At 39.0% G+C, this 15,734-nt stretch overlaps 1 protein-coding gene and 1 long non-coding RNA gene across 2 annotated transcripts in view; one reads left to right on the top strand and one right to left on the bottom strand.

Moving 5' to 3' along the window:
• LOC137655961 (galactoside alpha-(1,2)-fucosyltransferase 2-like) overlaps nucleotides 1–10,112 on the top strand; it is a 45,135-nt gene extending 35,023 nt beyond the window's left edge. The window contains exons 6-9 of the mRNA XM_068390160.1: nucleotides 2,697–2,782; nucleotides 5,500–5,595; nucleotides 7,155–7,311; nucleotides 9,901–10,112. Coding sequence (XP_068246261.1) covers nucleotides 2,697–2,782; nucleotides 5,500–5,595; nucleotides 7,155–7,311; nucleotides 9,901–10,112 — 551 coding nt within the window. The remainder of the gene's footprint in view (nucleotides 1–2,696; nucleotides 2,783–5,499; nucleotides 5,596–7,154; nucleotides 7,312–9,900) is intronic.
• The window catches only part of LOC137656729 (uncharacterized), a 289,131-nt gene that overhangs the window by 266,417 nt on the left and 6,980 nt on the right, over nucleotides 1–15,734 (bottom strand). The window lies entirely within an intron of this gene.

Genomic DNA, 15,734 nt, shown 5'->3' with positions numbered 1-15,734 from the left:
TAGACCACCAAGGATGAGGCTGCATTATTACCTCTGATTAGGAAGTAATGTTTTTGACATGGTTTCTTTGCCAGTTTATCTGCTTGATTATCAGTTAGTTAACAAGAGTACGAAGAAAGTTGAGCGCAGTTTTGCAAAATCTTACCAAAGTGACTCACTGCAACAATTGAACAGATTTTTGGATAGATAGGAATTATTATTATTATTATTATTATTATTATTATTACTAGCCAAGCTACAACCCTGGTTGGAAAAGCAAGATGCTAAAAGCCCAAGGGCTCCAACAGGGAAAAATAGCCCAGTGAGGAAAGAAAATAAGTAAATAAATAAATGATGAGAACAAATTAACAATAAATCATTCTACAAACAGTAACAACGTCAAAACAGATATGTCATATATAAACTATAAAAAGACTTATGTCAGCCTGTTCAACATAAAAACATTTGCTGCAACTATGAACTCTTGAAGTTCTACCGATTCAACTACCCGATTAGGAAGATCATTCCGTAACTTGGACACAGCGGGAATAAAACTTCTAAAATACTGTGTAGTATTGAGCCTCATGATGGAGAAGGCCTGGCTATTGACAGATCTGAATGTAAAGGATGGTCAGAATTATGAAAAATCTTATGCAACATGCATAATGAACTAATTGAACGACGGTGCCAAAGATTAATATCTAGATCAGGAATAAGAAATTTAATAGATCGTAAGTTTCTGTCCAGCAAGTTAAGATGAGAATCAGCAGCTGAAGACCAGACAAGAGAACGATACTCAAAACAAGGTAGAATGAAAGAATTTAAACACTTCTTCAGAATAGATTGATCACCGAAAATCTTGAAAGACTCTCAATAAGCCAATTTTTTGTGCAATTGAAGAAGACACAGACCTAATGTGTTTCTCAAAAGTATATTTGCTGTCGAGAATCACACCTAAAATTACAGGAGTCATACGAGGTTAAAGAAACATTATCAACACTGAATGTACCCTAATTTTTTATGCAATATGGACCCTGCAGGGTTTTCTAAGCCTTGGTGGAGGTTTGCAGTCTCTGATCGCTCTTGTTTATTGTTGCTTGATTTCTAAATTACCATAACTCAGCTCATGTAAATGTTGTTAGGTCCACTGGTCATTGTGGCACGCCAGTTTCCACAAACTCAAACATTGAAAATTTATTCATATTCTAATTTTCCGTGATTGGAAAATTCTTACTGTTTCAAAAGGTGTTCTGTTAAAGTCCAACATAGACATAATTAAGATGACCATTCCAAAGCTACAAAAAGACCAGAAACAACAACAAACTCACTAATGTTGATGTCTCATATTGCATATACAGGTGCTCTATTAAATATTAATAGGATTCCTCAACAAATTACAACCCGAAATGTATTTCCAATAAACAAAAATAGTGTGGTATGCATAAACAAAATTTTGGCTACTGTCAAATTAATGAAGTAGTCTTACTTGGTTCAAGGAAAGGTAGCCACCATGCTAAGAGGTGCAACCTACCCCAGCGTGTAATTTATCTAAGAATAAGATTAGGCTAATGATTTAACTCAATGGTGTCATCTTCTACTTGGGAAAAGCTATACTGTAAACATGATAAAATATAGAACAATTAAAGTTACAACCTACGACAGCGTGTAATTTATCTAAGAATAAGATTAGGCTTATGATTTCACTCATTGGTGTCATCTTCAACTTGGGAAAAGCTATACTGTAACCATGATAAAATATAGAACAATTAATGTAACCATGATAAAATATAGAACAATTAAAGTTACAACCTACCACAGCGTGTAATTTATCTAAGAATACGATTAGGCTAATGATTTCACTCATTGGTGTCATCTTCTACTTGGGAAAAGCTATACTGTAAACATGATAAAATATGGAACCATTAAAGGTTACAATATTATGACACAAATAATGGGATAACTGATGAGGAAACGTAATATATTTATGATCACCGGTTAGCAATATTAGCAATATGATAGGTCACGTTAGGTCTATTTATTATCATATAATAATACTGCATTCTAAAACCCGTTTCACTGAAACTCACATGAAAAATAAGTATAATTAATAATCTAATTACATATCTAGTACTATGTGGTGGATGGTATAGTCCCAGGTCTTGGATTACCACTTTAATAGTTAATATCAACATTTTGGTTGATTGATTGATTGATTTAAAGTTTTCAGGCTTCCTGACATCTAAGGTCATTGACGCCGATATCATTTATTTTATACAAAAATTAATAGAACATTCAATTAACACCATAAAAGTTGAGTGTCATTATAGAAGTTAAATAGTTTTCAGAAGACCTGCTTCTGAAATAAATCTAAAAATGCCGCTAGCACAGTGGGACATATCATGTCCAAGAATCTAAGCAAGGATGAACGTGCCATCCTCACCTCGAGCCTCAGACAGATATCTATTTCTTAAGTTATTATAATTGGGGCACTCGGTCAACAAATGCCTAAGTTAAAGGTACTAAACAGTCGTCGCAATACGGTTGGTGTTACCCCTTCAGCAGAAACTCGTGCGTCAACCGAGTGTGACCAATACGGAGACAACATAGAGTCGTCTCCCATTTTCGGGGCATATGACATTTGTAACTTATCTCATTTTATTGCCATCTAGATATTCTTCATTATACCTCTAAAAAAATCAATAATGATCTACTTTCAGGATGCCCAGTAGAAGTGCAATTGTTCCATGCATATTCTTGCGAGATAAGAAAAGAATTTACATTTTCACCCGATTTTCAAGAAAAGGTGAGTAAAATATATTATATTTCTTTCCATTAAATTAGGAACATATAAAATCAAGGACTTTAGATAATTTGTTTATTCCGAATGAATATTTACTTTAACATTCACATGCAAATTCACTATATATATATATATATATATATATATATATATATATATATATATATATATATATATATACCAGCTGAACTCGGTTGAGTCCCTTGTTAGGCTGGAGGAACGTAGAGAGTAGAGGTCCCCTTTTTTGTTTTGTTTCATTTGTTGATGTCGGCTACCCCTCAAAATTGGGGGAAGTGCCTTGGTATATGTATGTAAGTATGTATATATATGAGGCTGACTAAGCTATGAATTTAGGGAGTGGATATGCTGTAAGAATTGCTCATAGAATCTACTGGGGCAAAGAAGAGGAAGCATATAGCCATCAAAAAGAGAGATGGATCGGTTGTAACAACAGAAGAAGAAGAAAGAAAAAGTTGGATGGAACATTTTAGTGAGGTTATGAATGAGTGATACGATGGGAATACTTTGATTGATATGCCTGAAGCTGATAAGGACCTTGATATACCAGTAAATGAATTCAGTGCCTTTGAAGTCGAAGCTATCATTAAAAAAATACTCAGGAGATGTAAAGCCCCTGGTTACTATGGAATAACTGCTGAGATGATACTGGCTGAAAATGAAGTGACTCCAGAATACTTACAAGATTATGTAGAATGTGTCATGAAAAGAGAAAACCTGATGAATGGGAGTTAGGAGTGATGGTGAAAATGGCAAAAAACAAAAGGAGAGATGACTGACTGCTATAATTACAAAGGCATACCATTTACGTTACTTATGAAAATATATGATATGATTATTCTTTAGAGACTAGAGAGAAAGATTAATGAAAAGCTGAGAGATGAACAAGAAAGATTTGAAAAGGTACAAGTTGTACTGACCAAATTTCCTTTTTAAGACATGTACTTAAATGCGTAAACTAGAGAAATCCATCTTAGATGGCATTTGTGGACTATGAAAAAGCCTTTGATAGTGTGCACCAGCCAATTTTGTGGAGAGTCCTGCATTATCATGGAATTCCTCTTAAATATGTGAAGTTGATTAAGTCTGTTCATGGGCATACCAAGTGCAAAGATAACGATAGTGGAGTCCTATCAAGTGAATTTACAGTGAACAGCGGAGTACTCCAAGGGAATGTGTTGTCACCTATGTTGTTTATCCACCTCATGAATTTTGTAATGCGTAGAACAGTAGTAGAAGGTAGAGAAGGATTGGGCTGGATTGGAATTAGGAACTTAGCAGACCTAGAGTATGCGGAAGATGCTGTCCTTATTAGCAGAACACCAAAGGATTTGCAATGCTTGACTACCAGAATATATGAAATATTACACGAGGTTAGACTGAAGATAAATAGAAGAAAGACAGAGATGATGAGAACGAAGTATACAATGGAAGATAAAATATCATTGGAAGGAGAAAGGATTAATGAGGTAAAACCATTTAAGTAATTAGGAACTATGATCCCCAATACAGGATCTTTAGAATTATAGTTAAGTGAAAGATAAAAAAGAAAATCAGACAATGGCTAGATTAAGTAAAATTTGGAAATCAAATCGCCTGAAATTACATATAAAAATAAGACTATATATCAGTTTAGTGAGATCGGTGTTACTCTATGGACATGGGTCATGGCATGATAATGAAACAATCTACAATAGATTTAGTAGATTTGAAAACAAAGCCCTCAGAAAGATATTGGGAGTTGAATTGCAGGACAGGATTAGAAATGAAACTATAAGAGATTGCTCGAGTACCATATGTGGATGAGATCATGATAAGGAGTAGATGGAGATGGTTTGAACATGCTCTTTGCACTCCCCAAGAAAGATTAGTTCACCAAACATTCAGGTGATTTCCACAAGGCACTAGAAGAGTTGAAAGACCCAGGCCTACATGGCTGAGGACTATGAAGTGCGAAGTAATAGATGATGAATAGAGAAGTATTGAATTAAAAGCTCAAGATAGAGACGACTGACAAAATCTAACCGAGGTTTTTGCGTCAATAGACGTAGGAGGAGGAGGAGATGATGATGATGATGATGATATACATATATATATATATATATATATATATATATATATATATATATATATATATATATGTGTGTGTGTGTGTGTGTGTGTGTGTTTATGTTATTTCTATGCCAATCTATACTGGCAAATTTTCTTAGTTCGTCAATGCATCCTCATCTTCTGTATTATTCTTCTCCATCTATCATCTGCCATTCTCATTCTCCGCCCTGGCCATGTCCATCTCTTTTTCACGCGTGTTGTTAGAATATTCTCTATTAGTTTGCTTTCATATCACCCACCTTTCCAACAACCCCCCCCCCCCTCCCTAAATACACACATACAGTATGTAAGTCCTGAATTAAAACATTTCTTCTTGGGAGTCTCCATGAATAGAACGAAATCTTGAAAAGTTATAACTAACAATTGCACTAACAACATCAACAAAAACAACAATAATAATAATAATAATAATAATAATAATAATAATAATAACAAAATCCATAATGATGAAGTACAAATATGGCATGTTTTATAAAGAATTTTTGAAATTCCTCCAAGATCTTCATAAATTTCAACAACGAAATCATTGCAGCTTTTATCATTGTTAACTTTCCGACAAACACAGAACAATGATGCGTGTCATCTCACAGGTGAAAGAATTCTGGTTGGCAAAGAGGGACTTCGTGGGAGATGCGGTTCGAGTTGGATTTCATATCAGACGCGGAGACTACATTCGGTATGCGAGGGTGAGTATGCCTCTAAGACTCTATATTTGTTTCCTCTTTTCTATTATTCTCTTTCTAGGTAGTACAGATACTACCGCTAGAGAGTTATCGGGTCCTTTGACTGGCCAGACAGTACTACATTGGATCCTTCTCTCTGGTTACGCTTCACTCTCCCTTAGCCTACACAGACACCGAATAGTGTGGCATATTCTTTACAGAGTCTCCTGTGTCCTCATACACCTGACAACACTGAGATTACCAAACAATCCTTCTTCACCCAAGGGGTTAACTACTGCACTGTAATTGTTCAGTCCTTTTGGTAAGGGTAGAAGAGACTCTTTAGCTATGGTGAGTAGCTCTTCAAGGAGAAGGACACTCCAAAATCAAACCATTGTTCTCTAGCTTTGGGTAGTGCCATAGCCTCTGTACCATGGTCATCCACTGTCTCTTGGGTTAGAGTTCTCTTGCTTAAGGGTACACTCGGGCACACTATTCTATCTAATTTCCATTCCTATTGTTTTGTTAAAGTTTTTATAGTTTAAACATGATATATTTATTCTAATGTTGTTACTCTTCTTAATATATTTTATTTTTCCCGTTTCCTTTCCTCACTGGGCTATTTTCCCTGTCGGGGCCCATGGGATTTTAGCATCATGCTTTTCCAACTAGGGTTGTAGCTTAGCAATTAATAATAATAATAATAATAATAATAATAATAATAATAATCTGTCAACTTCAAAGTCGTATGATCTTATTGAACAGAAATGGTTATTTGTTGGGATCCAATCCAGATCTTAAAAGGGTAATGGGAGACCTAATTTTCAGTCATACTCTTTTTGCAGAAGTAATCACCCCATTTAGTTATCAAAATCTTAGATAGTGTGGTAACGTGTTTGCCTCGCATTCGCGTGGTAAGAGATCGATCCCCGCCCAGGGCCGTGAGTTTAAGCTGTTTACTGGGGAGGCTACTGCTGTAGTAGGGCACCACAGTGGGGGGTTGGGCTTGCCCGGCTGACGTTCTGGTGAGCATCTATTCTGATGGAACTAGAACTGAAACCAGACACCTTTAACCTTTAGTGCATAAGATTCCCGTCTCATAAACAAGTGCAATTGAAAATAACTTGTCCCAAAAGAGACAGGGCCACAAGAGATGGTACAGTTGAGATAGTGCGGCAAGTATGATAGTTTCATAATAGCTAGTGTCGAAATAGCTATACTCAGTTTTTTTTATGAGGCGCATTTGCAACGACTCGCAGCGGTGCCTTTTTAGCTTTCTTCAGCTATCTCTCTTTTAATACTAGATTAGTTCTTGATATTCTCTTTTTCTTATAATGTATTCTATACTTTTCTAATAATCTCTTTTCTTATATTATCTCTCCTCTCTAATAGTCTTTTTCTTAATTGCTCCTAATCCAAATATTCTCTCGTTTACTTAATATTCTCTCCTTGTCCTAAAATCACCTTTCTTCTAAATTCCTCCTATTCTTAATATTCTCTTCTCTTTCTAATACTTTTACCTTTTTCAAACTCTCACCTTTTTCTAATACTCTCCCTTTAACTAATACTTTGTCCTTTTCCAGAAAAGAGGCAGAAAACTACCAAATGAAACTTACTACGAAAATGCAATGAATTTCTACAAAGAAAGATTCAATAACGTCGTTTTTGTCATCGCATCTAACGACAGAGAATACATCAACAAGACCTTCGAAAATCACACGGATGTAATTTTCGTGCCAGGTGAGAATTAAATGCTATATCCCAATCATGGTAACATAAATAAAGCATATTTTTTTCTGATCTCCCCTTTTCACTCATGAATCGCATAAGCAAGGGAAAGGATAATGCACTATAAGCTAATCTTATATACCGTACATATGATCAGCATCCAAATCACCTCTCTTGATCAAGCTGGGACCTGGGAGGGCCAGACAATGGTTGCTGATGACTCTGCAGGTAGACCTATAGGATCTCCCTAGCCCCACATCCTTTCTTTCTAGTACTGTACAGTGGTAACAGGTTCCCCGCAAATTCACAATGTTGACAAATCGATCCTCATCTCTGACCTTGAGTTTATGCTGTTTACTGGATAGGTTATCGCTGTGGTTGGGCTTATCCGGCTCATATTCTGGTGTGCATCCCTTCGGATGATACTGAAACCAGTTTAATTACGGTTCAAACTCTTCCCCAACGGATTGCAAGACAGGACCATTTCCAAGAGACTTACAGGTGTTTTCAGTTAAAAATTATTAATCTCCAGTTTTTTCCAGTTTGAACATCTTTGCGTTTCAATACTAAAGCATTGTGGATTGTGGCTGTGATTATACATATATATATAATATATATATATATATATATATATATATATATATATATATATATATATATATATATATATATATATATATATATATATATATATATATATATATATATATATATATATATATATATATATATATATATATATATATATATATATATATATATATATATATATATATATATATATATAGTGTGTGTGTGTGTAAATATGTTTATCTTAAAGTGCAATCTTCTCCAACATCCCTTTCACCTCTGCAACAATGCTAGGGTTTTCGGTGATAATGGATAGCTAGAAATGCTACTGGTCTGAGAGATAGGGCAGGATTGGTTGTCCAGAGAAAGTATCAAGTACATTTACTACCTAAAGCTCAGCTCTATTTCTCTGCCAGATTGCTCAATGGAATGCCAGGCATCGCCCTACTTGTGACACCAAGAGATGGGGAACTTTAACATTAGCCTCCCTTCCTGAATTGGTTAGGTTGAGTCCTCAAAAAGGCTGTGCATGCACAGAATCCTTCCATGTGGAAGAAGCTGCAAGTGGTTCTGATCGGGGTCTTGATAAGGTCATAGCGACCTTCTTAAAGTCCTAAAGTTTGTCCACATACGACCTCAAAGAACCAGACCCTTTGACAGACTTCTTGGTAAGGTACATGGACCCCTCATCGAGGCATTCAGAAGTGCCAGTGTTACTTCTGGACCAACTATTTTTGAAAATGGAGACACCAGAGCATTCCTCTCCTTAAAAATCCAGAAATGGTCACTGCTTCCCTACCAGATAGCACAGCCTGTAATTCTACAAAAAGTAATAAGTTCATAATCCTGTAGTCTTTTAAAGGTATGTCACGGGGCCTGACCACTGGTCAAGCCACGAAACTGCTTGGAGGTCTGCAATAGACAGATATACCTGAAGAGGTACTGACGCAGAAGACTCTGGCACCTAGGACTTTAACTGCCACGAATGTGAGAGGACTACAATCTTGAAGGACCAACTGCAAGTGAGGGGAGTATTTGATCCAGATATCTGATCATCAACTACATCCAAGGCCTACTAGCAAAATCTAACAAAGACAGAGCTTCGTTGAAAGTCTCAACTATTGAGGGGAACCAAAGCACCTATCAAATGACCGACGTCACCACGCACAGTTTGTTGCATAAAGGCACACTCCTTCTATGGGTTCTCTACTTCTGCTGGTACTGGGCCAAGGTCCAACATGTTCAGGGCACGAGAATCTAATGCAAGGGATGAAGGCTCAACAGGTGGCTCAGGAGATCTAATCCCACCCAACCCACAATTATGAGCATTCTATTCCAAGAACAGAATCAGCAATGTAATCGGTGCTGAAGAAAGTCAAGCCTTCCTTAGGTCAAACTTGTCATTAATGAGTCTGTAAGGAAGAGCTTTCAACGCATGTTGGAAGTATGGTGATCACCACACACTTAACCCTAAAAAACCTTCCTGAAGCATACTCCTCAGGACTAAGCAAGGGCCATATACCCATAAGCTTCAGCAATTAGCAAACTTGATGAGACCAAAGTGTTAAACATTTGCTCCAACATTGTTTTAGGTGTTGCCAAGAATGACACTGAAGACCACTAAGCATTCCTGCTTCTCAAAGAATACATCCACCCAAATGGGAGGCTATTATCTACATTCAGTATATGGGGACAATTGGGAACAATCCTGTAATGACTATTGAAATTCATGAGTTGAGTTTATCATGGCTTTTATAAGGTCAAATATTAATTAGTTGTCTACATCAAATCCATTTGAGAGGAATAAAATTCAGGAGTAATCCGACATACATCGTTTCATGTTTGCACATGTTCACAAAAGCTTTAAAGGAGTCTTTTGTTTATATTTAACTTTATACACAGTAGGCATAATCTTTCCTCCATAGATGTATCTGAAGGGTAACCGTATTTACTAGAATAATTATCATTCCAAAGTGACGTGAAAATATTCATACAATGACTCAATAATATAAATTTTATTTCTTCGAACAGGCACAAACCGTGAAGAAGACATGGCCATACTAGCTTCCTGCGACCATAGTATCATGACAGTTGGTACCTTTAGCTTCTGGACAGCTTACCTGGCTGGTGGATATGTTGTTTATCCAGGCGACTTTTACATTCCTAATTATCCCGTACAAAAGGAAAGATTTGAGAGAGCTCACATGGATTACTTTGTGCCAATATCTCAAAAGCCTCTCTAATGTCAGGTTTGCTGCGTAATCTTGACTTTTTATACCTTGACGAGTATTTATAATTCAAAATTAGAATAATAAAAAGTTTCAGCACCTGAGGGTGCACGAACGGAGTCTAATAAAATAAATACTTCCTTCCAAAACCTCATTAAATTTAATCATCGTTACAAAAGAAATTGATAAAAAAATATACAAAGGTGAGAGAGAGAGAGAGAGAGAGAGAGAGAGAGAGAGAGAGAGAGAGAGAGAGAGAGAGAGAGAGAGAGAGAGAGAGAGAGAGATTTAATTTTGAAAAAGACCTGTTAAATGTACCAAAAACTTTTTGTAGTATGCAAAATGAAAAGAATCAAACAAAAATCAACCACAAAAAGCTGTACATGTATAGCTAAAAATATGACAAACTTTTAAGTTACTGTATTTGTATTTTTCCTAACGATACAAATCTGTAGCTATTTATAGGGATTATCTTTTGGCGAAGCTAGAAGACTAGCCATAAAGATTTTTAAGTGAGTTGGCGGGGGGGGGGGGGGGTTAGTGAGGGGTAGCGGGGGTTGCCAGCTACCCCATTCACTCATACACCATTATATCTAGACCACTTTTTATTGCAGGCAGGACCTTCTAGGGGGACAGGTGATGGCAGGAAATTTGTATAAATGGCTACAAGTTTTTATCGTTAGGAAAAATACAAATTACTTTCAAATTTGTCGTTTGTTTCGACAAATAAACCCTATGTTATTCATAGGGATGACTCATCCATTAGGAGGGTGGAAGTCCGAACCAACTGGCTTGGCCTTTGACTCGTGGTTTTCTCGTATGGGCTTGGCACGTAACTGAGAGAAACCCTGACACCTTGCTAAAACTTTGTGCAATGCACGGATAGCGGCCTGAGCAACCTGTGAGCTTTTGATACTAGCAATGTGACTGTCTAGGTAAGATTTTTTCAAGATAAATAGGAATCTTTAGCACCAAACATAGATGTTACCCAATATCCACCTAACGGACCATGGGGACGTAACAAGTATCATTTATATACTAGGTTATACAACGGAAATGGTTATTAATTTCAGATGTGAGGCCAGCTTGCAGAGGATTCATGGGTGCTGTTCCCCCCAGTTTCATCCCAGAATAATCGTGGGTAACCTATGCCCTAAACCATCTGCTACTTGTCCATCAAGGAGCCTGAGGCCTTTCAAACCACTTGTTATGCAGCCACCACAGGACCAATGGAGAACGACTCAGTGTTCCTGTGGGTTACATCTTGCAGATATTGGGAGGTGAAGGTCGTCTGACGCTTCAACAGACCTGCTTGCAGTACCTGCATCACAGCGTAGTTTAGGGATGTACTGATGCCCCTAACATTATGAGCTCTAAGTCGACGATCAGGAGGATGGTCAGGATTCAATGCATGGTCTATGACCCTACGAATCCAAGCAGCGATGGTGTTCTTCGTGACCCTCCTAACCTTCCCCATGCTGACGAAGAGTGCTGACACTGGACAAAGTAACAATGATCTGGGTCATCCGTTACAGAACGAACACTCCCAATTCGGAAGGGACCGAACCTAGGATCCACTACTCCCGGATTTTGAGTCTTAGCAATAAACTCAGGGATGAAGCCGAGTGTTACCTACCCCCTTACCCTTGAATGGGCGATGTAGGATACCGGTACACCATGAAGTTTGCTGACTCTCTTGGCCAAAGCCAAAGTGAGCAGGAACACCATCTTTAAAGTGAGGTGGCAATCTGTTACCTGGCGTAGGGAGCACCCTTCAGAGATCGAAGGATGCGAACCACGTTCCAAGGAAGAGTTCTAACTTCCAACTGGGGGCAAATAATCTCATAGCTTCTTATGAGGAGAGAACTCCAACGAAGAGGAAACATTGACTCCCTTCACTCTAAAGGCGAGGTTCAAGGCTGATCTATAGCCTTTCACTGCCAGGACAGTGAGAAGCTTTTGCTCCCTAAGATAAACAAGGAACTCTGCTATTATTGGAATAGTGGCATCGACACCAACCACAGAAGACAGTCCACTTAGCCTGGAAGACTGAAGCAGAGGACTGTCGCAGCTATCCACAAATCCTTCTCGCAACTTGTTGCAAAAAGCCTCTCTGAGAGAGGAGATGCTGAATCGTCTCCTGGCGTGAAGATAAAGCGAAGCTATGCCTTGTGGAAGATGTTCATGTGTGGCTATTTGAGTAGATCATGTCATGGAAGGAGCTCTCTTGGGATCTCCATCAGGAGCTGCAGAAGGTCCGGAAAAAATAAAATATCTTGAGTACTGTACTATAATTATTGTTATAAAATAAGGTAGTCATGAGGTTAAATTCTCTCTGCAATAGGAAATAAGCATTTTCTTGCAATATAGAATGGTCTTAAAATTATCTACATTGTTGTAGAGAACAAAAATGTTTTAAAAATGCAGCTTTATAATTTAGAAAATCTTATCAAACATAATTTTCTTTTTTAAATTTTCAGAACAAAATGACAAAAGCCACATCACTTTTGAAAACCTTACAATTTTGTGACTGGTATAGGACCTGCGTCCCCGTCATGGATGAGATCCTTACGACCTCCTCTAACCTTCCTAGGGTTAGCAAGGCGTGTTGAACCTAAGGAGCGAACTCTTTCATTGTTTTCCTGAAGTATGGCCTCAATATAATCACTGGCGTGAAAAATAAAAACAATGACGAGTGTCTGAACCAGTGTGCTATACCCTCGAGGTATGTCCTCAAGTAATTACCCGTGTTACAGACTTGATTACAAAGCAGCAGGTTCCCAGTTGGGTGGCTTACACTTGAACCTGAGGTTCAAGCTGCCCGGAACAAAATAGAATGTTACTTGGTTTAAAGCCGTGAGTGAGAGACGTTGAGGGAGACCCATAGGGTACGTCTCGTTTGGTCAAGCGTCACACTCGGAAAGATCTGTCTTCGGAATCAGGGGAATATCTGCAGTTTAGAGCTACCCGTCCCGTAGACAGCTGTATTACCCCACTATGGGTAATCTGTTCAAACTCTATGGAGAGCAATAATTGGAAGAGATGCTCAATGGACAAGCAAAGGTCTTCCGTTGCCTAAGCCTAAGAGCATGATTCCCTTCATTGGCAATTCTTGAGTGCTTAACTTGAATAGCACACTTGAGAAGAGGAAAAAACAGACTTCACTCCACTGTCACCACGCAGTATCTAGTCATAAAGAAGGTCCGTAATGGGATCTCCAGAGTCGTAGACGTGCCACTGTATGTGACCTGTCTTTTCAGTAACACAAGTCTTGCCGACGAGGCTAGACCGAAGCCCGAGTCTAGTCCCTTAATGAGACAAGTCCGACTATAAGTCTGCACCGAAGTGGGGAAAAGTCATCTATTCCTATCCCAAGAAAATTGGTCGCAAAAGGGAATCGAACAGGAGACCATAGTCCTTCTCCTGCAAAAAGAAGATTAATGCTTGTCTTTGATATTCATTCCTCTTCCCGAAGGAAGACCTCTAAAACAGAGGCCATAGGAGGAATACTCCTGCAGAAGGGGTGGAGTCTATAAAATCCAAACCCATGGACAGGATACCCCATAGGGGAGACCACATAAGAGCAAGATGTGTTTTCCCGCGAATGGGAAACCGACGAATCACTGTCATTCCCCCAGGCACTTTCCCAAAGAAAGAATGTGCCTCCTAGGGGATTAAGAGACGGTATCATTCACGCTCTGATCATAGTCCTAAGGACATTTGGTCCTGTATGTGGCCTTCCCTCCCTTTTCTTTGATGCCACTATAGGAAACGTCAAATCCAGAAGAACGAGGAAATCTACTCCTGGGAGAGATTCTCGTCAGGCAGTCTTTTAACTAGGACCGAGGTCTTTCAGACAAGGGCCGATCCTATACAGGAGGCTAAATGGTTGATCGCAAAACCTTTCCTAGCATGACAAGGTTTGAAGGTTAAGCTTGTCACAAGGAGAGACTAAAGTAGAGACTTCTAAACAACGAAGCATGACAATATTCCGGCGTCCCCTGTCTTCCTATGAGATCGGATGTTCCAATCATGAGGAAGAAGATATAGACTGCTTACCACTTCCTAACGGAAGATGGAAGAAACAAGATAGTATCCTTGTAACTAAGTCTGGACTCTCTTTCCTTGTCGAACAAGACATGAGCCAATTATTTTGAGCTCGTGGGAGGGGTTCTCTTATGAGAAAGAAATATGCTCATTCCCAACCACTCCGGCCTACGGAGGAGCTCTGATTACAGGAGAAAATCATCGTCCGACTTCATGAACAAGCCTGAGTTTCACGAAGTGTAGATAAAAGATGTTCCCCCGGAACGAAAGCAGATGGACGTTGAATGTGTTTCCATTAAGGTACGAGGGCATGAGGGACAACGGAGATTGGGAGAACACAGATTTTTAATATCCTCTGTTATTCCTGTCACGTCACCCGTCTGGCGCTGACCCGAATCATAGCAAGTAAATTGCTATGGCTGTCGATTAGACAGCACTGAATTTCGTTTTCTAAGGGAGAGAGAATGGGGTTAACCTCAAGAGGATGTGTCTCCCGCTAGAAGGGAAGAAGAACAGATTCGAAGAATCTGCTTCCCTTATGATATCCGAGATCCAATTTTCTTCATGAGACTTTCTAACTAGCATAGTTCCTATTCAAGTTAACTCGGCTCATGAGCAGCCCCGTAATAAACAGGACAAAAGGGGAGAAGGTAGCAAACGAAGCAGCAACCTGGTTCCTGAGGCAATTTGTTCGCAATCCTTCTTGTAGTATGAACGAAGTGTACAAGAAAACACGTACATTCAGGGGAGATGAATTTCTGTGAGTGTGCCGGATTCAATGCATAAACCTAGCCACTTTGAAGCAGATCCCTCTGATTCCTCCAACGGAGAGAAAACCTTTGGGAAGCAAAGAAACCCTGTTTGTGATAGACAAACAAGAACCCAAAGAGCGAGGGGCACCGAGACTTGCACTATCGTATTATCCCCGTCGCTGAAGAAGGGTGTATTCTTAGGTTCCCAGAAAAAAAAAAAATAACGTAATTCCATCAACTCTGCCAGATCTAACAAAGTAGAGTAAGCTCAAGAGTGAGGTGTGACAATCTATGCCGTCTAGGAGAGAGTGCTCTCTTGAGCAGCTCTCTCTCAGGAAGTGGCTGTCAAACTAGAGGCCTAGAATGGAGCAAGCTTATAGTGATCACTAGTCTCTGACTAGTGAATGTCAGGCAGCAAAACAGTCAGCAAGCGAAAATGTCGAGCTACCGTTGTGTACGACAACGAATGACTAGCTGTTGAACATAATAAAAGCGAACGGTGCTATTGATTAGCAACCGGGGATCGTCTAAAACGGCGATTGGAAGCTGATAAAGCAGAGATCTGGAAAATCCAAGATCTACTGAATCAGTCGGGATCGTTTTGCTTGAGACTGTGCTCATGATCATGAGAGAGGCTTTCATGATCATGAAACGCCTCGTGTGAGCTTGTGAGAGTCCCCGTTCACAAGTGTGAGCGTTTCCCACGTGAGCGCCTCGCACAAGAGCGTAAGCATCGCACAAGAGCGTAAGCATCTTGCTCCTAAACAGGAGCACCTAGCATGAGAGCGAGCATCTCGTATAAGAGCATGAGTGTCTCGTACGAGAGCATGAGCATCAC

This window comes from Palaemon carinicauda, chromosome 17 (assembly GCF_036898095.1).
Source record: "Palaemon carinicauda isolate YSFRI2023 chromosome 17, ASM3689809v2, whole genome shotgun sequence".
NCBI classification, from domain to species: Eukaryota; Metazoa; Arthropoda; class Malacostraca; order Decapoda; family Palaemonidae; genus Palaemon; species Palaemon carinicauda.
Note: the sequence above shows the minus strand (reverse complement) of the source record. Positions and strands in the feature narration are given on the sequence as shown.